This window comes from Crotalus tigris, unplaced genomic scaffold, assembly GCF_016545835.1.
Source record: "Crotalus tigris isolate CLP2741 ecotype Arizona unplaced genomic scaffold, ASM1654583v1 scf7180000018092.420879, whole genome shotgun sequence".
NCBI classification, from domain to species: domain Eukaryota; kingdom Metazoa; phylum Chordata; class Lepidosauria; order Squamata; family Viperidae; genus Crotalus; species Crotalus tigris.
This window is the reverse complement of record NW_024096818.1, coordinates 292,628-315,540: the sequence shown is the minus strand read 5'-3', so window position 1 is coordinate 315,540 and position 22,913 is coordinate 292,628. Positions and strand designations below refer to the sequence as shown.

Here is a 22,913-nt window from a genome sequence, read left to right as displayed (position 1 = left end):
TACAATATAAAACCTGGAAATCCCAAAGGTGCTTTTCCAAAAGGCAACTGGACTTTCTTGTTTTTTTCTTTGAAAATGTTTCGCTACTCATCCAAGAAACTTCTTTAGTTGAACTGAAGAAGCTTCTTGGATGAGAAACAAAACATGTTCCAAGGAAAAACAAGAACATCCAGTTGCGTTTTGGAAAAGCACCTTTGGGACAACTGTGACCTGGACGACTGAGAATCTCCATAGACACGAAACCTGGAAAGTTAATTTTATTCAACCTCTCAAGCAAAAAATATGATAGTCCCATGCATGACTCAATGGGCTGATTTGGATGCAAGACTAAACCATAGTTTACTATTATGACATAGGCTAAAAATCAACATCTGTCGACTGTGGGCTTGCTGTCTCCAAAGCACCCCCAGACCAACTCATGTTTTCAGCCTTTGAAATGGATGGTTAAGTATAAAAAAAGAATTGCCTTAATATCTGCAAAAGATGGAGGTAGCTTTTAAACCCCCAAGACTTCTAAAAGTGAGTGCTCTCTTGGGGTAACGCGAGTGTCTCTCCAAGATTTAAGTCACATACTTCAACCTTTACCCCTCCTCTGAAAAAAATGAAAGGAAACTCTTGGCCCCATTCCCATCAGTAACATTAACACCCTACCTAGAGCCTTTAAAGGCCAACAAAAATGATGGGTCTTCCGATGCAATAGCTTCTTGCTCCAGGTCCAAGGCAGGCAAATTCCCTCCTTTGTTTATTTATTAAATTTATATGCTGTCCATCTCTCTATCAAGAGAGAACTTCCCTCCATGAACACTTCTTTGTCTGGGGTGACCATGTCCTCTAACTACAGCACAGTAGATGAATAACTTGTTCAGGACGTACCTCTAGTGTTGCCTTCTGAACAGTAATTTGGCTGTAAACTCGAGCGCCTTCTGGACACACAGATTTAAGTTCATCTTTGTTGAGGGAAAACAGTTGTGCACCAGTCAAAACTCCAAGGCTGTTCACGGTCCTGCATGAATGGTAATAATGTATGAGCAATGACCCTTTTACATCTGAGAGAACAGATGCTAATTAGTCAACAGAAGCAGGCGAAGGAAGGACTCTGTGATCTTTCAGAAGCTATTGAGCTATAATTCCTTATTTCATGGCTTAACTAACCACACTAATTGGGAATGATAAAAATTGGAATCCAACAGCATCTAGACCTCATATGAAACTCATCTCGTATCTAAGAGGTTCCTAAGGGTGTGTGTGTAAGTGCACTAATGCGCCTATCATCCCCGTCACATTTTAGTTTTTTCATTTTGTTTATTCAAATTTATAATTTTTGTTTGATAAATAAATAAATTAAAAAAAAACTAAATAAATGGAATGTCCAGCACCGGGGAAATCAGCAATTTCAGGCAGTTCAAATTCCAATGAGTATAAAGATTTATTTCAAGCTTAATCTCTCAACAAGAATCTGAACTACTAATGGTCAAGGGAAATGAGCGGGAGATAAGAGAGGACATTCAAAGTGGGCTGGACTTAGATCTCCTGTGGGCATGCAGGGACTCATGATTGATGACGTACTTGACCCCTCCCTCAGGCTCAGCCTGGTCATCTCCTACATGGCAATAACTTCCCAATCATATCGGGAAACATTATAATTACACATTCATGTAACTCAGTATGAAATAATTTTCACATTATACCGCTCAGGTCCAAAGTCATTTGTCTAAGCTTACATACAGCTGTTTGAAGCTGTGGTTAATTCAAAACAGCTGGTTATGCCTTTGGACTTACACTGAGTTGAATCCTTTGGCCTGTAGCCAAACTTTAATGTCTTCTGGAGAAGATTCGTAGTTGATATTGACTATGGGGGCACTGGAGCGTGGCACTTGGAACTTCTTTTGGGCAGCACTCCGACCGATGGTAAGGCGGTGAATGAGTTCATCTTGAACTTCCTCCATTTGAGATTTCCTTCCTGGGAAGGGGCAAAGCAAGAGAACCGGAAGAGATAGGCAGTTTAAGTCAATGATTCACACTCAATGCTCCATGACGGACAGGGTCAGATCAATCCAAAGGAAAAGAATCATATACAGCAGTGATTCTCAACCTGTGGTCCACGGGCCACTGGGGAGCGTGATGTCGTCACAGGGGGTCAATGAAGGTTTGAAGAAATTTTATGATTTAAATCTTGAGTTAAGTCTTGGGGGTCCGTGGTGCATGGTCACAAAAGGTATTTAAAGGGTGTCCATGATAAAGAAAAGGTTGAGAACCATTCACCTATGGAATTTCTCTGGATCCGAGTACCCATTGATCACAAGTGAGCACAAGGAAAGACACGTGCCCCCCCCCCTCTAGAGATCTATATTCCCATTTTGCAAGATCTGTCTGCCCTGAACAAGTCTGCCAAGCTTTATCATGCTTGGTTTTTGAATCTCAAGTCTTTCCTGTATTGTTTTCACATCTGTTTGTGGTTTGTTTTTAACAAAAAAACCCCCAGATATTAGCACGTACAGTATCTTGGCACACACGTCTTCTGTTCCATGCCTTATTACATGCACTGCTCTAAGTACTGTATGAACATTTCTTTTCAATCATCTTCTCTTATTATATGATGCCTTTCTGCACACTCTCTTCCAATATGCCCACCTTTGTATGTACCTTTCTCTACATTTTTGTACACATGGATTTGTGTTGTTAAGTTAGGCTTTGCCTGCGTAGTTGGGATCTGGTATATGCCTAAGTTCAAAAATGAGAATTGGGTATGTTTACATTGAAACTAGAATCAAGCAATTTTCTCCTCTTCTTCTCTGTGCCAGGACCTGCACACTGGCCACGTCTGCCTGCTTTTGTGCCGTTCTGAATATGGAATAAGAACAATTCTGATTTTCGAAGTATCTTGCATTTTGAAGCCATGGATTAGGAAAAGGACCACAAAGTTCTGGAGTCACGCAAATACCACAAATAGGAATAACAGTTTAGGCACTTTTTTTTAAAAAAAGTTTCCATTCACTGACAAACTAAATCTTTCTGCCTTCCTTCTGTTGCTAAAAATTAATCATGTACCTAGCAGAGATCATAATGTTTTCTCCCAGTTATTACAAGGATGAGGAAGCTGGCTTTTAAACTAAGCAGACATCCTCTGAATGTCACTTTTAAAAAAGCAATTTTTTTCTGGATGACATTCAACTATGGAGGGAGGGAAGGAGGCGGAGGGAGAGGGAGGGAGGAAGGAAGGAGAGAGGGAAAAAGGAATAAAGGGAGAGAGGGTGGGAGGAAAGAGGGATGGAGGGAGGGAGAGGGAGGGAGGGAGGGAGGGAAAGAGAGGGAAGGAAGGAGAGAGAGAGGGAGGGAGAAAAGGAGGGGGAGAGAGGGAAGGAGAGAGGAAGGGGGGAGGGAGGGAGAGAGAGGAAGGGGGGAGGGAGGGAGGAAGAAAGGAGGGAGGGGGGAGAGGGAGGGAGGAAGGAAGGAGAAAGGGAGAAAGGAATGAAGGGAGAGAGGGTGGGAGGAAAGAGGGAGGGAGGGAGGGAGAGGGAGGAAGAAAGGAGGGAGGGAGGGAGGGAAAGGGAGGGAAGGAAGGAGAGAGGGAGGGAGGGAGAAAAGGAGGGGGAGAGAGAGAGGGAAGGAGAGAGGAAGGGGGGAGGGAGGGAGAGAGAGGGAGGGAGGAAAGAGGGATGGAGGGAGGGAGAGAGGAAGAAAGGAGGGAGGGAGGAAGAAAGAAGAGAGAGAGGGGGAAGGAGAAAGGGAGGGGGAAGGAGAGAGGGGGGAGGGAGGAGGAGAGAGGGAAGGAGAGAGTAAGGGAGGGAAGGGAGGGAGGGGGAGGGAGGGAGGAAGGAAGGAAGGAGATTCCTTGCTTGAAAGACAAGGAATTTCCCTCCCTTCTGTCAGACCTCTCTCTCTATCATCAGTGGAACGACCTGCCTCCAGAAGTTGTGGGTGATCCAACAATGGAGGTTTTTAAGAAGAAATTAGATAACCGTTTGTTTGAAATGGTTTAAGGTTTCTTGCTTGAGCAGGGGGTTGGACTAGAAGGCCTCCCAGGTCCCTTCCAACTCTGTTATTCAGTTATTCTGAAAGAAACAAAGATGCACCTGGAGAGAGAAACTCACGGTCAACAGGTGGCAGTTTCTGCCTCTGGGCATCTCGGCCACCATCGCTTGATGTGCTGCTCTGGCGGCTGATGGCCCCCGGGACCTTTGGCACTGGAACGGGGACAGGCGCCGGGATGCAGGGAGGGAGAGGGACCGGAAGCGGCATCTGGGGTGGTGAAGGAGCAGCCAGCGTGGGATCTGGTTGCTTTGGAGAAAACTCCGTCCTTTGTTTCTGTGCAAAAGAAGGGAAGATTCATTTACCAAAGTGGGGGTGGAGGGAATTAATTCAAATTTTTTGGGAAAAAAATCTGCATTTTTTCAAGCAGATGTTTGCTGTTTCAACCATCCAAACCTACTCCCCTCCAGAGGAACACAATAAGGTGCACACTCATTTCTACAAATTTCAAGGGAAGGCAAAGAAATGAAATCATGAAGCCCAAGCTGCTCTATTCACAGTTTCCTAAACACCCCCCCTTTTTTTTAAGAAAAAAGGAAAGAATAGACAATTTAAAAGGTCCTTACAAACAAACCAGGCTATAACTCCAAGCACATAACAGTATCAAATTTCTTTGTCATGAATAGAGAATAATTATGTGTTTGGCAATTTCATATATTCACTTCCATTTAGGAACTCAAAGCCTGGAATTGGAAAATTGCCATAAAGAAAGTAGAGTATGGATATGATGAAATGTAAAATAGTTGGGTAGGATAAAAAGATATGGAGAAGGAGAGTGAATAGTGTGGGGACCTTGGTGATCTCTGAGCATGTTTTTTTTTTTTTTGCATTACCCAAAGAGGTAACTTTATCAGCACTAGAAGGAAGTGGGGTTTGTCCTCTATTTATATACAGTGGTTTGCCCTGTCAGTATTAGTGGGAGTGTTCTTGGTGGTTGCTTGATTAGGCTGTTGTTTATTAAGTCGGCAGTTCCTTGACTGGGCTGTTGTTCACTGCTTGGCATTATCTGGTTGTTGATTGCTAGTCAGGAAGTGTTGTGGTCTCTTAGCCTTTTGGTTATCTCTTTTGAATGGTATGTAAATGTTGTTTAGCTCTATGTGTCTGTTGATAATGATTTTTCTGAGTGCCAGGCTTCTAGGAATATCTCTAGCAATTTTGGACTTAGCTTAACTTGGTCTAGGACAAAGTTTAGAGACCAAGTGTCCAAAAACCACCCCGGCCTGCCCCCGCTCCGATCCTGCTCCGTCCCCTGCCCCGCCCGCCCGCAGGGCCACCCACCACCTCCACAGCCTGCCGCAGATCGCCCAGGCGGTCCTGCAGCGCCATGTTGGCCACGCCCTCTGCCTGCAACCCAATGCATCATCTGCATGTGACAGGGCACGAGGGTGGAGTCTTGTCTCTGCTGCCCGGCTGCCATGTGCTTGGCTGTGCTGCTCTGCACGGGGCGCACCCAGGGGCAACTCTCCTCTGGGGGGCTGCTGGTGAGGAGGGGGCCGCAGGGGGAGGAAGGGCTGGGGCAATGGAACACATGCCCACAGAGAGGGCTCTGGGTGCTGCCTCCGGCACGTGTGCCATAGGTTCGCCACCACTGGTCTAGGATGCTCAGAGATAAAGAATATCTAAACTCCACTCCTTTCCAGCATTGATGATGTTACCTAGTTGGGTAATGAATCTGCAAGAAAACAACCTAGCTGTGAGAACACTAAGGATCCCACATCCCTGAGCTACAAATACGCTCTTCTATTGATAGAGTGAATAGTGTTGGTGGAATGGGACAATTTGCCACAGACAACTCACCGCAGCCAACTCGCTGCAGGACAACTTCTGTTTAATTATTTAAAATAAATTTAAAAAAAAATCATTTTAATTTTTGCCATTCACATTTCATGCTGCCACTCCTTTGGCATCCTTTCTTTAATGATTCTATTCCACCATTTCTTTGATATTAGTACAACTCTTATCCCACAGAAAAATGTCCTGCACCAAGTTGGCAGTGGCGAGTTGTCCCAAAGTGAATTGGCCATGGTGTGTTGGCCATGGCAAATTGTCATAGATCCTAGTGTTGGTGTAAACTAGCTTTAGCTGTGATTCATTTTCTTTTACTCATGTCATGAATGGAACGGTTTTGGCTTATGACTTATTTCTTTTATGTGCTCTGCCTACCGATGCTTTCCCTGAAGTATAAGAATAGGATAGGGTTGATTGTAAGTTACAAGACATTGATTTGGATGGAGACAGAAAAAAAAAATATCAAGAAGTCCAACACATTAAATTAACACTCTTCCCCAAATCTTTTAAAACTCATTTATCATTTCAAGCAATCTGAATTACCTCAGAGAGTTCTCCTAGTAACTGCTGTGAGGGAAAAAAAGTCAATCAATGCAAATTAGTCTTAACTTTAGAAAAGTTCTAAGAAGACTTCTAAACTTAGAACTGCTATCATAAATCAAACAACCTTTTGGCATGTTAAGTGATATTCATTAGCTCTTGATCATGGCGATTGCTTGATAATTTTTAAAAAGTGGTATCTTTATTATTACCGGTGATCACCATGTGCCAAGAAACAAAATGAAACTGATATTGTCTATATCACATTGGGCTAAGACACAAAAATAGAATGAAATGGTATATTGAACTAAAACAGAATACAACACTATACACTGTATTTCTCTCCCGCATCCTGAAGCAATAAAATGCCCTTGTACCAGCCAAGGAGTATTATGGGATGTTTATAAAAAACTGTAAGGTAGGCCAAATCAAAACATATTCAAAACAGAAGTGTTGATTTTTAAAAGCGAATCAAGCAGTCCATGTGCAATTAGGAATGACATTCCCCCCCTTTTTTTTAATCCAAGAAGAGAATGATATAATATAATAATAATTATTATTATAGGCAGGAAACCCTATACCATTTCAGACAAATGGCTGTCCAGTTTCTTCTTAAAAACTTCCAGTACTGGAGCTTTCACAGCTTCTGGAGGCAGGTTTTCCACTGATTAATTGTTCTAACTATCAGGAAATTTCTCCTTAGTTCTAGGTTGCTTCTCTCTTTGGTTAGTTTCCATCCATTGCTTCTTGTCCTGCCTTCAGGCACTTTGGAGAATAGCTTGACTCCCTCTTCTTTGTGGCAACCCCTGAGATACTGGAACACTGCTATCATGTCACCTCTCGTCCTTCTCTTCATTAAACTAGACATACCCAATTCCAGCAACTGTTCCTTATATGTTTTATCCTCCAGTCCCCTGATCATCTTTGTTGCTCTTCTCTTTCTAGAGTCTCAACATCTTTTTTACATCATGGTGACCAAAACTGGATGCATTATTCCTAAGTTATGGATGCATAACTTAGGAATTTGATGGATGTTCATTACCTGGATCAATGATAACCAATCAGAAGAACCTGGTAGAACGGTTTCCTTCTGGCATATTTTTATTAAGAGGCACCAACATTTGTGAATTGCAATTCGCTTCCTCGGAAGCATGAATCTGGGGGTGGCAGAGACAAGATCTCAAATTTATTCTCTTGTGCCATTTGTTACCACTGCCTCATGTACTCTGCCAAGTGTCCTAACTAATACGACAGAAGTGCCCTTCTCAAATCTCTTTTTACCACAAGGCTGTTGCACCACACGGTAAACTGTGGTCTTGTTCTTGATGGGAGGGGGGAGATAAATTGTAACACTCTCTTTGCAAGGGAATGATAGGAGTTGTAATCCATTAGATAGAGAAAGTGCCAGTCCAAGGAAAGCTGATTTGGAGGTATTCTTTTCCACAAAGTTGGCAATTCTTATTTACTATTACCTTTGCTTTTTTAAAAAAATAGGGGGAAAGTCAAGAGGAGCTACCAATTGTTCTAAAAGGATACTGTTTTAATCAATGTTTCTCAGCCTTGACAATTTTAAGATAGGTAGGCTTCAACTTCCAGAATTCCCTGCTTAGCCAACCCCATCTTAGAATTGATCGGTCTGTCTGTCTGTCTGTCTGTCTGTCTGTCTATCTATCTATCTATCTATCTATCTATCCATCCATCCATCCATCTATCATCTAATTTATCCATCCATCCAACCATCCATCTATCATCTATCTACAGAACCTAGAATCATAGGGCTGGAAAGGACCTCTGAAGTCTTCTACTCCAAGCTCCTGTTCAAGGCAGGAGACCTTATACTATCCTGGTCAATTGGTTGCCAGTGATGGGGCATTCTCTGTGATCACTGTGATGGACATGGAGTACTGGATGAATGGAGTGATGGAGCACCTACCTATCTATTGTACTGTACTTATATAGCCACCCATCTCACAATCAATTGTCTGTGGATGGTGTACAACAAAGTTAAAAAAATAACATCACTTTCTATTAAAAACTTCATTAAAAGTACAAAACTAAAACAGAATTAAAAAAGAGATTGGGCTAAAGAGCAGGTGTTAATTACATGGGAGCCATTTCACCTTTGAGGTTGCAAACCTACTGACACAACTACCGGTACTTCATTGGCAATGTCTTTATAACTACTGTGGCCAATGGAAATAAGCCTTGGCTATGCTTTCATGCTAACACATTTCCCAGGCAGCTGAGAAAGCGGAAATGAAGAGGGCATTTGGCAGTTCATGGGATTGTGGATGAAGTGTCCTGGCAGGAGATGTGGGCAAATGTGTGAAAAAGAAAACTGTGATCCACCAAGAGAGATTTATTGCAAGGTTCCAAAGAACATCAGGACAATGTAGAGAAAGAAGACTCAACTTGACATTCATTATTTGCCTGGAAGCATTAATGGCTAATGGTGTTTTGGAGAGGAAAGAAACAAGTGCTAATTACAATTGTAATTAAAGGAAGCCAGCATTTAAAGGTTCTGAGATAGTTTGTTGAGCTATACACTGACAACAGTCTATGGCCTGTATCATTTTAATGAGTCCTCTCTTATCCATTTCTTCTATTCTGATTCCACATTTATTTCCCATTTATGGAAAAAGTCTAAACAAAATCTGTACTTAGTTTTGTATTTTAAATTTCATTCTATTCATAGAAACTTTTTCTCTGAGAATACGCAACTGTAAATGTGATTTAAGCTGAGAAGTGAAAAATCCAAATGGTATCATTTAATATGTGTGATCTACACATTTTTCTGGGAAATGCAGATTGGGTCAGTTTATCAATTTCTCATCATCGCCTGGTGAAGGTGGACAAGATACAGAAAGGGGACAAGAGAAGTGAACAAAAATGTGGTCTTTCAGAAGCAAATTATTCATATGCACCCATAAGCCTTGGATGTGAACCTTGGATGTGGATCAAAAAAAGTCAAAATGGCAGCCAGCCCTGATCTTTCAACCTGGAGACATGAAGCTTTAATTTCACAGACAAGGCTGTGATCTTGACTTAAATTTTAATTCCTTTTGCAGACACTCTGGGATGTGGTTTCCCTAATTCCATTGCATAGTCATCACTGAATTGCAATTTTTAATAAAATGGAAGAGAAACTAGCAGCTTAAGAAAAAAAAATCATGCACACCAAGGTTTTAAGACTTGTTAACATTAAATCAAGTCGATTATAGCTTTTTCCTAGCTTTCTCTTACTATGTTTAGTACTGCATAACCTCAAGCAGGCTGTTTAAATGCCAAGGGTGGCTGTCAGTTTGTAAATTCCCAGGTTATAAGTTTCTAGAAACATTAGGGACCAACAACTGATGAAATTGGCATACAGATAAACCTTGACTTATGACCGGTTGCTTAGCAAATATTCAAACCTGTGCTCAACCAATGTTGCATCTAGTGATGACCCAGATTTGAAGTTCCAACGGTCATCTCCCCCCATGGTCATGTGACTGAACCTTGGCCTCTCAGCAGCACAGCTGCATTGATGACAGCTGTTTGCATTGTCATGTCACTGTGTTTTATGATGGTTTTGCCAAAAAACAGCACAAACTTCCAACATGCCCCCAGAGAACCATTGGCTTGCTTAATAACCACAACAGCCACTTTATAACCACGGCAAAAAAAATGATCATAAACATGACCAACCCATTTGATGACCATCGTGATTCATGACACTGATGGGCAGGCTCTATTACAGCCATAGGCTGAGGACTACCTATGCCAGTGATGGCAAACCTTTTAGAGACCGAGGGCCCAAACTGCAACCCAAAACCCACTTATGTATTGCTGGGTGCCGGGTGGATGTGGCCCACTCGATGGGTGCAGCTACAGTGGGCTTGGCAGACTGGGTGGGCGTGGCCACCTTGATGTTGCTTATGGAGAGGGACACCTGTGAGAGCCGGGCAGGGTTGGGGGAGATTTGGGGGAGATCCAGGGGGTATCTGGCGGGTGGGATGGTGGGCTCCCCAATGGTGGCTCCAGGCTGGCTGACCTTAGGCCAGTGATGGTGAACTTTTAGAGACCACGTGTGCTGGGGCAATGGCACGTGCCCACAGAGAGGGCTCCGCGTGCCGCCTCTGGCACGCGTGCCATAGGTTCGCCACCACTGACCTATACTGCCTTAGAGATAAAGAGACTGACCACCTTTTTCTATTGAGAGCTACATCCCTTCAAAGTAACCTGTTGAAGCCACTTCTTGGGAAGGGCTGAAGCCCAGTAAATACAACTAACTCCAAAAGCAGGCTTGAAAACTCAATCTCTGAGACTCACATTATGGTCCTTCTATGTTCCTTTGTCCTCTCAGGCAGGGAAGGAAATAGTAGCCTTTATCAAAGATCTGAAAAGATCCCCTTGCAGCTAGTCCTTGAAATTGTGCTCTCTGAAATCTAGCACTGTAGCACACTAGCAGAATCCTCTTGGTTTAAACCAGGGTTCTTCAAACTTGGCCCTTTTATGACTTGTGGACTTCAACTCCCAGAATTCCTCAGCCAGCGTATCTGGCTGAGGAATTCTGGGAGTTGAAGTCCACAAGTCATAAAAGGGCCAAGTTTGAAGAACCCTGGTTTAAACTTTTGGTTGCACAGGTAGGAAAGGACTGATTGAAAATAGCTAAATCCTCTATTCCACAGGTTCAGGATCCCATCAGTCACAGCTCCTAGTAAAACATTAGATTTCAGGTTCAGTTTGCAAAACTTTGCTTACAAACTATACAAAGGATTGGGAACCAGCCACGATAGCTCTCTTTTTGTCCGCTCACATTAATTACACAGTGATGCAGCATGTCCGTTCATCAGAATCCTTTGTAATGACTTGGTCAATAGGGAATGCCAATCTTATGTCCTTAAAGGAAGAACAGACTTTTTCTCCTCTCCTATTCACTTCCAATCTCTAATGACTCGTCAATGGAAAAGATTTAGAGCAAAGGAGAAATTGGAGCATTTCACTGTAACTTTGGCACCTGCTCCTTGTTTCTGGCTTCAGGGCGAAAACAACAAGAAAGGAACTCAGTTCCTGCTGCTTCCCTGGCAGAATCCAGCTAATGCTGTTGACTGTGGAGAAGGCAGATTGTGATGGAATGAGAGGAAACGTGCATCTGTGAAATTCTTCACTTTCTGAGGAATACTCTGTGGTATACATGGAGATCCCAGCTGACTTCCCAGCCAGTTCTTGGCCAGAAGCAAATTTCCACAGTATTTCATAGAAGGACCCAATTCTTGATTCTAATTGTTAAGATCAACCTCTAGAATCCGCCTTCCTAAAATAATAGATATTTCAGGTTATTTGTCATATAGTTTAAGATCAATGCAATGATTTTAGCAAGTTTTAACTCTGAATATAAAACCAAGATCATGGCATCCTGCCCTCTCAATTCCTGGCAAATAGATGGGGAAGAAATGGAGGTAGTGACAGATTTTATCTTCCTGGGCTCCAAGATCACCTCAGATGGGGACTGCAGCCAAGAAATTAGAAGACGCTTGCTCCTAGGGAGCAAAGCTATGGCAAATCTAGACAGCATACTAAAAAGCAGAGACATCACCCTGCCAACAAAAGTACATATAGTCAAGGCCATGGTTTTCCCAGTTGCAATGTATGGCTGTGAAAGCTGGACCATAAGAAAGGCTGAGCGCCAAAGAATTGAGGCCTTTGAACTATGGTGCTGGAGAAGACTCCTGTGAGTCCCCTGGACTGCAAGGCAATCAAATCGGTCAGTCCTAGAGGAGATCAACCCCGACTGCTCTTTAGAAGGCCAGATCCTGAAGTTGAAACTCAGGTACTTTGGCCACCTAATGAGAAGGAAGGACTCACTGGAGAAGAGCCTAATGCTGGGAAAGATTGAGGGCAATAGAAGAAGGGGACGACAGAGAATGAGGTGGCTGGATGGAGTCACTGAAGCAGTAGGTGTGAGCTTAAATGGACTCCAGAAGTTGGTAGAGGACAGGAAGGCCTGGAGGAATGCTGTCCATGGAGTCGCAATGGGTCAGACACGACTTCGCAACTAACAACAACAACAACTCTGAATATATTTTTGACTATAAAAATATTAGGGGATGCGATGACTCAGTGGTTAAAGACACTGACAGTCTAGGTTCGAGACCTCAGTGCTGCGTGACAGGGTGTGCTCCCATCTTTGTCCCAGTTCCTGTCTACCTAGCAATTTGAAAGCATGCAAATGAGAGTAGATAAACAGGTACCACTTTGGTGGGAAGGTAACAGCTTTCTGTGCACCTTGGTGTATAGTCATACTGACCACATGACCACGGAAATGTCTTCAGACAATGCTGGCTCCCTCGACTAAGAAATGGAGATGCGCATCACCCCCTATAGTCAGACATGACTGGACAGGGGAAAGCTTTACTTTACGATCATAAAAATACTACCGTGTTTCCCTGAATATAAGACTGGGTCTTATATTATATTTTGCTCCAAAAGATGCATTAGGGCTTATTTTCCGGTTAGGTCTTATTTAGGGGGAGATACAGTACTAAATGTGTCCATCTGGCTGACAATCTTAACTGGGGCTTATTTTGGGGGTGGGGCTTATATTACGAGTCTCCTGAAAAATCACACTAGGGCTTATTTTTGGGCTGGGTCTTAATCTGGGGGGAAACACGGTAGTCCAGAGTATTTCTTGGGAATAGGCAAAGATGTAAACCAGCAAGATTTAGACGGTATTGTTTTCACAATGAGGTTTTGAGTCTTTTCCAACGAGAATGTCTCATGCGAATCTGAATTCACAATTATGGCTATGCTAAGGCAAGAAACAGAGAGCCAAAATGTGACAAAACGACAAACAAAAGGAGGAAGCATCCAAATTAAACAAATCAACACCCCAGAGATCTGAGAATGTTCCAACCACGTGCCTCATTTCACACATCAAATCAGTCACACAGAACAAGGCAAACGCAAGCTGGCTCTCAGCAGTAGACAATGAATTTGTGACTTTCCTTAATTTATGGATCACAGCATGAGAATTGCTGACCCTGCTTTTTAAATCATTCCTGCACAAAACTTCTGGATGCACTTTCTAATTTTGTTTTTTTTAAATAAATACATAACATTGGCTGGAAATGTTGAGGAGGAATCAAAATGTTGGGCTTTATATCTATAAGGCTGTACTCTGTAACAATGTACTTTATAGCTCAATCACAACCAATTTTTCACTACTGGCCTTAGAGTTATTCTCACCTACCCAAAACCACCAAACGTGCTTTCAAAAAACTACAGATCCTCCCCACGGTTGGGACCCTTTATTATAACCCATCAAGAGGTTCCAGCTATCGCTGTATTCCATGAACTGGATTTAAAAATAGCACAGGTCATCCTCAACTTATGACCGCAATTAAGCTCCAAATTTCTGTTGCCAAGTGAGACAGTGGCTAAGTGAGTTTTACCCCATTTTACGACCTTTCTTGCCACCGTCGTTAAGTAAATCACTGCAGCTGTTAAGTTAGGAACATGGTTGTTAAGTGAATCTGGCTTCCCCCTTGACTTGGCTTGCCAGAAGGTCACAAAAGGGGATCGTGTGACCTCAGGACGCTGCAACCGTCATAAATACGAGTCAGTTGCCAAGTGTCTGAATTTTGATCCCGTGATCACGGGGGATGCTGCAACGGTCGTTAAGTGTGAAAAAGTGATAATAAGTCGCTTTTTCTAACTTCAAACAGGGCTAAATGAAAAGTTGTAAGCCGAGGACTATCTGTAATCATTTTCTCAGACATATTTCACAGCATCATTCTTAAAGACCTAGATATCCTTGATCCAGGAAGTTCAAGATGTCAACTAGAGTGGACAGGATCTTCTAGAATAGGGGTCCCCAATTCCCGGTCTGTGGACTGGTACTGGGCCGCGGCATGCCAGCAACCGGCCCGCACAAACAAGCAAAGCCCCATCCGCGGAATGTAGGCAGCACACAAAACCCCTAACTGTCTCTCCACTGAATCGGTTCCTGGTGCCCAAAAGGTTGGGGACCTCTGTTCTAGAACAGACATGTCAAACACAAGGCCCAGGGGCCGGATGCGGCCCGCGAAGTGGTTTCATGTGGCCTGCGAAGCCATCCTGGAAACAGTGAGGGAATGGCCCCCCGCTGCCTTGGCCCTGGCCCAGGCTGGCCGGGAGCCGATGTACAATTTTGTGGTAGCCATCTATGCTGAAACGCATTCAGTCCTAGCTCCACAAGGCTGTCTGGAAACAGCGAGGAACTAGCCCCTGCCGCGTCAGCCCCACCCCCTGGGTGCATGCTGGGGAGGTGTCACCCTTTGTGAGGAATGAAGAAATGGACCATGCCTTGGTGCTTGCTCCGGTCCCATCCACCCCACAGGCACCCTTGATGTGAATGATGTAGAGCTGGCCCTGCCCACCCATTAGGCCACACCCACTCCATCCATGCTCACCCAGTAGGCTACACACCCCCAGCCCCCCAAGGGCAACCACAATGCTGATGCGGCCCTCAATGAAATTGAGTTTGATACCCCTGTTCTAGAATATACGTCTAGCTACTTGTTTCTTAGACCCATGTCCCTCCTGGTTGTTCAGGAGGTGGCATATTCTTGGATCTATGCAATGGCTTCAACATCTTTGAGGAGGCATTCCTTTTGCCCTAAAGGAGGTGATGGGGCACATTCTCTTCAAGAAGCCATTATTTGGACCTTACAATTGTAGACAACTGTTATCCAGTCTCCAAGAGTATAGTGGTTAAGGCACCAGGCTAGAAACTAGGAGACTGTGAGTTCTAGTCCCACCCTGGGCATGAAAGCCAGTGGGGTGATTTGGGGCCAGTCATCCTCTCTTAGCCCAATTCACCTCACAAGGTTGCTGTTGTGGGGGAAAAGGAAAGAAAAATGGTATTAGATAGATTAGCTGCCTTGAGTTATGTTATCAAAATAACAAGGGTGGGAAATACATAAAACAAATAAATAAACATCCCCCTCTTTTAAAGGAACACTGTTGAGAAGGAGGTTGTCTTACAGCTCTAGAAGATCCTGGAGGAAATGGGGCATAGTATGGAGAACCCATATCAGCCCCACTAAGTAGACTAAACCAGGAAATCAATTCTATCGGAAGACTGTACATTTTTTCACCCTAAAGTTTTTTGCACCTTGGGATGTGACCTCTTTCTCCTCCAGGAGAACATTCTGTCCTGCTTCTCAGTCCAGATGGGAGAAATGAATGAAAGAGAAACTGCAATGAAAAAAACACAAACTAATGGGTAGAATATAAGACATCAGGAAAATAATAAGGGAACAAAAAATAAGGGGAATGATTCCAGATACTACTCTCGCCAGGTGCACAGCCCCAGAAAAACTCCTAAATGTTGGGGTGATGAATTAAGCAAAGAGAGGTCCACTGTCATCCAGTTGACTGAAAAAAAAAATAGAAACCGAAGCTGAGAAAATTCCATTTGTTTCTCCTCAACGGAAAAAAAACAGATGAAGGAAAGAGATGTCTCCGTGGGAGACAGGCACCATCTTGTCAAAGCAGAATCTGAGAAAAACAGCCGCCTACAACAGGCAGACATCATTAGTGTGACTTCCTGAAAGAGGTGCCTGTCAGAAGGCAACCAACCACACCTCCCATTTGTCTACTCTGCAATGCTTAGTGAACAGATGTGTATATTCCCACATTACAGCTTTGGAAGGTTGCTTTAGCTGTGGCGAATAGAATAGAATAGAATAGAATAGAATAGAATAGAATAGAATAGAATAGAATAGAATGGGACCTTAGAGGTCTTCTAGTCCAGCCTCCTGCTCAAGGAGGAGAACCTATATCGTCTCAGACAGGTGAATGTCTAGCCTCTTCTTAAAAATCTCCAGTGATGGAGCACCCACAATTTCTGGGGGTAAGCTGTTCCACTGGTTGATTGTCCTCACTGTCAGGAAGTTTCTCCTTAATTCCAGGTTGCTTCTCTCTTTTATCGGTTTCCAACCTTTGTTTCTCATCCTGCCCTCTGGTGCTTTATTGGGTAAACTGGGGCCAGTCAGCCAAGCTACCCCATAGAATTGTAAGGCCCCCCTCTGCCTTGTGGCAGCCCCTCAGATACTGGAGTACTGCTATCATGTCTCCCCTATTTCTTCTTTTCTTTAGACTAGCCAAACCCAAGTCTTGCAGCCGTTCTTTGTATGTTTTGGTCTCCAGGCCTTTGATCATCTTAGTTGCTCTTCTCTGAACTTTGATTATAAGGATGCTAAGAATTTGATGGAATTCTTAGAATCTTTTTTAATTATCTGGAAAGAGGATAAACCTTTCCTAAATGTTAAGAATCCAAACAAGAACAATGTTTTTAAGATACATCTACCCAATGTATAGGTAATCCTTAATATATAACTGTAATGTAGCCCAGAATTATGGTAATAAATTGAGGTTTACAGATGACCACACCTGACTTTATGGCCTTTTCGGCTGTTGTTAAGCAAAACCATTTTCACCAATGGACATTTTTTGTCAGAAACCAAAAGTAAATGCCAGAAACCAGGATGCTGAAAATTATAGTCATGTGACTGCGGGATGCTGCAAATGGCTGTGAGCCGGTTGCCAAGTACCCCCCATGCGATCACATGACTACAGGGTGGGTATTGTGTGCAGCTGTCAGAATTTTGAAAACAAATAATAAATAGCTCCAGAGAGGTCTGTTGCAACTCTGAATGGTCGCTAAGCAACTCATCATTAAGTGAGGACTATATATAAATGGTCCTTTCATGTCAAGAAGGATCAGGACGAAGGAAATTCCTGTGCTCTATAAACAAGACAATTTAATTTGCTTTCAGGAATTAAAAAAGGGTCACGTCTAAGTACAATCTGAACATTGTAGAAAATACATAACTTGGGAACTGAAGTACTCCCCACAGTCCTGATAGCTGCTTGGCAGATTTTATAGCTATTAAGAAAAATATTCTGTTAAGAAGGTCATGCAGGTGAAGTGAAATGAGACAAGAGACATCTGGTTCAGGTAACCTTTAGCAATGGAAGCTTATTGGGTAAACTGGGGCCAGTCAGCCAAGCTACCCCATAGAATTGTAAGGAATAAAACGTGGGTAGGCTGAGCAGAGAACGATAAGTCCAAAATAACTTAATGGGCTTCTATGACTGATGGTCGACTTAAACCAGCGGTTCTCAACGTTTGTGTGACGGGGGTCGCTGTCACACAAACGTTATGCGCATGCGCGGCGGTGCCCCCATGCGTGGCGCACAGGGTTCAGGTTCAGTTCAGGTTCAGTTCAAAACAATCCATTTATTTATTTATTTATTTAAAAGACTTACATGGCCATCTGTCTTCAAATCCTCCCTCCCCCACCTAATTCTGGGTGGTTCACAACAGCAATAAAACAATAAAAACTAAAGTGTTGTTTTTAAAAAAGCCCAGTGTCTCAACCATCCTCCTTCTGTCCACAGTTGTATTTTAAAGGGCTAAAGCAAGGTCTGGCCAAATCAGCTCAGGTGTTCCAGTAAAACCAGTTTGATTTTGCTAATTGATCTGAACATTTAAAATGGACTGAACTTTCAACTGACTCAAAAGTTGGAATTGACCTGAATTCATACAACTCCACTTTCTATTCTAATAGTGATGATTTGCTTCTGTTCAGAGTACTAACAAAATCAAGTCACTTCATTTCAACATACCAAAACAATTTAAAAATATGCATGTTTTGATGATACTCAAAGGCTGTATATTATTATGAACCTTTGATCCAAAAGATCAAACAGTCTACATACCTTTGTAGAGAATTCCACACCAATAGAAAAGGTAACAATTTGGGGCTTCCGGTTTTGCGCAGAAGCACAGCAGCCGAGGGATTGCGGGGCTCCGCACCCTATGGCTGATTTCTGCCTATGAAGGAACACTAAATGGACCTGAAGTTGCCCAAAGAAGGAGGAAAGTCTCGCTGAGTGCGGAGAGGCGGTGGTCAATCCAATCAGCCTGGGAAAAGTCCTCCAGAAACCAGCAGGAGAAAGCCTAGCTTAACTCCAGAGTCTAGCCCAAACTACAAGCAGCTGAAGCCCAAAATCACTATTTTAAGCTGACTGTAAACAATGTGTTTGGAACTGGATAAGAACACTGATTTTCTCTCTTCTACTTGAAAACCGGTTTCCTGGGGGGAAAAAATCCAAGAAGCAAAAAGTCTCTGAAAGTGAGAAGGAATGGGATCTTTGCCCCACCCTACTACAGATGGAAGCGGCAAATTAAACTTTTCAGGGGGATCAGAAATATACTGAAATGAAATGAATATAAGACTTAATTTGGATAAGTTTGAAATTGGTGGAATCTGTTAGGATTTTCCTTTTAAATCATGAAAATAGAAGAAAAATGAACTGGTGCTGACATCTAGTGATGAATGAAAATATACAACAGTAGTTGCTCTATTACAGGAACTAGCAAGCCCAGGACAAGATAACTTGTGTTTAGTGACCTTCAATGTCTTAATAACAGAGAACAGCTGTGACAAAAAGAAAAAAAGAAAATATTTTGGGCTATCTATAAAGTGAGAACTATAAACTTTAGGAAAAAAATGACCTTTCTGGATTATAAATACTAATTTAACTGTGTTTCTAAAGCTGTCTGCAGAGAAAGGAAAACCCTGATTTGCTATCAGAGATCTGCAGAAAGAATATACCAAGAAAAACCAAATACTTTCCAGGAGGAGATCTATGCTATGTTGCAACTAATTCAAACAACAATGATCTCAAACCACGAGGAAATTAAAAATAACTCTGAAAGTATAAACGAACACATCTTCAATTTAACTCTACAACACAAAAACTCTCAGAAAATAAAAACAGAGAGCGAGCAGATAAAACAGACAACTGAATATGAGCCAGAGGAGAGAGATTTTAAGATGGAACCTAACAACAGAAGGAAGTATGACTTAACCTAGATGGGAAAAAATTTACAGGAAATACTGGACATGGAAAAGATAACTTATACTCTAAGACCACAAAATAAGTCTGAAGACAAGAAAAAAGATTTGACAAAATGGATTCTGCCAAGAGAACTATGAAAACTTCAGAGACAAAAAATTATAAGTGAAATCAAGAAAGAAAGAAAAGTTTTTCAAAGGGGCGAAACCTGCCTATAAAAACATCTTACCTGTTTTGCCTTTTGTACCTGAAACAACATTTATAAGATTATGGGAAGACTTTTTGATTCAGTGAAGCATATTGATCAGGAAAGATGTTTGGCAAAAAAAATAATAATAAGGCTAAAGTGAGAATTAAGAAATTAGATGATGGGATCTATCAGAGGGAATATCTTAGGCTTAGCCAGTAAAAATGTTTTGATAACGAATTTAAATAAGAATTTTATAAACAGGATATATGATGAAGTAATTAAGATCAATTAGAAAAGAAGATTTATACTGATATGGTTATTATTTGCAGAAACATAAGAAAAATGTCTACATTTAATTGTCATTTATTCAAGTAATAAGAATTGTATTAATTTAAGGTTGGCAAAAGAGAATATTATTGGATGAAGAGAAAATCACGCAAAGCCATTATATGAACTATAGAATTATAGAAATTAACTGTTATTGTTTTTTAAATATAAATCCAGACAACATGCTGTTTACCAAATATTAAGGTGACTGTTAAAAATTCAATAAAACATATTTCTTTGTTTAAAAAAGATTAACAATTCACACCCATACAAAGTGCAGCAGAAAAAACTTCACACTTCCAAAAGAAACTTGGGGAAATTGAAGAGGGACAGTGTGGATGAAAAGGGAAACCCCCTACCTTAAATAATTCAAATTCCTTCTTTGACATCAGTAACTATCAAGACATGACAAGCATTTAAATAAAAAAAAGACGTAAAAGCTGAATTAGAATCCAAACCATGGTAACGAAAACTATAAACGTCAGCAATAAAAAAGGAAACATCAAAAGAGCAGAACTCTGCTTCATGTTTCCAGAGAAACAATGCTGGAATTATTAATAATTAAACAAATTTATTTTGTATGCTGTAAGATGTCTTTTTAACAGAAGAGCTACTCAAGCCCTTAGGGCTCAGCCTCTTGACTTTTCTGATGTTCCCCTTGCTTATCATTCTGCTGTTACCTGATTGAATAGAAAGCTATTTAACAAGCTTCTTAGGAAACCTAGAAACATTTTGCACGAAGTTCAGGCGGGATTAAGGCAATGCATCAGTTTCATAAATAAATAAAGAAGTTAAATTAATAAAAGGTGCTTCTGAAAAGTGGGCAAGAGCTTAATGCAGGCATGGAGAATGTGTGGTTCTCATATTAGGTGGGGTTCCCATCAGCTAAAATCAGCCTAGCTCAGTGGTGGCGAACCTATGGCAGGGGTGGCAGAGGCGGCACTCAGAGCCCTCTCTGTGGGCACGCACGCCGTCACCCCAGTCCTAGGCCTTCAGCTGGGTTTTATAAACCTTTTTTCTTTTGGCCTCTGCCGCCATGTGCAAAAAAAAAAAAAGGTTCAATCAGTCAATTTCAACTTCTCACAGGGGAAAAAAAAATCTTGCAAAGTTGGAATTGATTGATTGAACTTTTTAGTCCCACCCAGTCTGCCGTTACCACTGCAGCCACGCCCATCCAATGGGCCACACCCATCCAATGGGCCACACCCACCCGGCACCCAACGATGCATAAGTGGGTTTTGGGTTGCAGTTTGGGCACTCACTCTCTAAAAGGTTCGCCATCACTGGCCTAGCTGGTGGTAATAGCAGTAGATGTGATCCACCTTTTGCAGAACTAGAGGTTCTACAACCTTCTTTTAGAGCTTCCATGTTGGGCTCTCCCTACTTCACTTCCACCAAAGCGTCCATCTGACTTGACCTCATTTGTAGTCGTACGGAATTCAAACTCAAGACCACCAGGCTATCCGAAGACCCAATTTGTTGCCTTTGCCTACATTTCCTAGGCCAGGGGTCTGCAACCTTGACAACTTTAAGACTTGTGGATTTCAGCTCCCAGAATTCCTCAGCCATGGCTGAAGAATTCTGGGAGCTGAAATCCACAAGTCTTAAAAGTTGTCAAGGTTGCAGACTCCTGGCCTAGGCTACCCTTCTGCAGAGCTTCACACACCTAGATTTTCTTATGTTTCTCATAGGCTATTCAATCTCTTTGAGGACAAAGTCCTGCCAACCTGCACCTGATATTCTTTGTTTAAAAGAACTGGAGATACCTGCATGGTGTGTGCATAAGCTGGCTCTGTAGAGACACCTTCAGGAGCTCTGAGAGGTTCCAAGATGTTATTTGGCACAAATCCAGTCAGTCCATTTGCATTCTGGACTTTCCACCATTGCTTTCTGTCATCAAGAATCTGGAAAAACAAACAAAGGTTGTCACAACAAACGGGTCTGACTCCACAGACCCATTTAAATAACAACAGGTTACCTAAATAGTCACCTAAACTAAAAGGGATCCTCATATACTGTAGATGTTTCACTTTCTGAGTGATTATGACCTGCATAAAATAAGAGCAGGGGGTCTTCAAACTTGGCCCTTTTATGACTTGTGGACTTCAACTCTCAGAATTCCTCAGCCAGGCATGCTGGCTGAGGAATTCTGGGAGTTGAAGTCCACAAGTCATAAAAGGGCCAAGTTTGAAGACCCCTGAATAAGAGACACAGGGATGGAGGACACAACTCTAAAGCAAAGGGAAATGATTCTCTAGGAAGGATCCAGTCCTTTGTGGATGTATTGCCTTCCTTCTGCACAAGTAATATACTTTGAGGGACAGAAAGTTAGAAAGACACCTTTGCAGACTATTTGGTGAATGGCCTTCCTGATATCAAATCTACAGATTTCACACATGGCTTGAATTCAGCCAATGTGCTGAGTTATAACATGGATTGCTTAGTTGTAGCTCAAATGCTGTAGTCACTATGATTATCCAACATAATTTATTGCTTAGTGGAGAAGCTCATTCAATGCCTGACAGCAGAGAAATAGGTCTATAGGGGACTTCCTGTGCACCAGGCACTAAGGCTGTTCTTGTAAAAAACCAATAAAACGTTTACAAAAAAAGAGAGAAAGAAATAGGTCTATAGATAATCTTTGACTTACAACCAGTCATTTAGTGACCATCCAAAATCACTTAACAATCCTGTTACTGATTTAACAAGCGTAGTGATTCACTTAGCAACAATAGCAAGAAAGGTCGTAAAGCCTTAACAACAGAAATTTTGGGCTCAATTGTTGTCGTAAGTCGAGGATTACCTGTCTGTCTGTCTCTCTCTCTCTGTGTGTGTATGTGTATGTATCTAAAGAAGCACCATTACCTCCAAAATGTCATCCTTCAGAACTGACAGCTCGCTCTGGTTTCTTCCCACAAAGTCATACTTGGTTTTGGCGTATTTCTTGATTGGGGTTTTATGCGCTTCATAATTTCTACAAAAGCAAATAAGCCAAAATGTTATCCAGCTCTCCTGCAGATTTGCATAGCCAAAAAGAGAAGAGAAGCTAGCTCTGCCTGTCATTGGCTATAATTAGCTCAGGATTTACTACCAGGCAAAAGCTATTAGAGGTCCATCACAATAGCAGACGGGTGCCCCAGCCAACAGC

General features: G+C 42.2%; 1 protein-coding gene across 3 annotated transcripts in view; it reads right to left on the bottom strand.

Annotated features, from left to right (window-relative positions):
• Window positions 1-22,913, bottom strand: part of LOC120309907 (epidermal growth factor receptor kinase substrate 8-like) — a 48,619-nt gene that overhangs the window by 1,457 nt on the left and 24,249 nt on the right. For 2 of the 3 annotated variants that reach the window (XM_039347602.1, XM_039347604.1), the window contains exons 9-13: window positions 22,631-22,739; window positions 21,532-21,669; window positions 4,074-4,305; window positions 1,780-1,960; window positions 874-1,003 (exon numbers count right to left, since the gene is read on the bottom strand). In XM_039347602.1, coding sequence (XP_039203536.1) covers window positions 874-1,003; window positions 1,780-1,960; window positions 4,074-4,305; window positions 21,532-21,669; window positions 22,631-22,739 — 790 coding nt within the window. The remainder of the gene's footprint in view (window positions 1-873; window positions 1,004-1,779; window positions 1,961-4,073; window positions 4,306-21,531; window positions 21,670-22,630; window positions 22,740-22,913) is intronic. The other variant, XM_039347603.1, reaches the window with a different exon arrangement.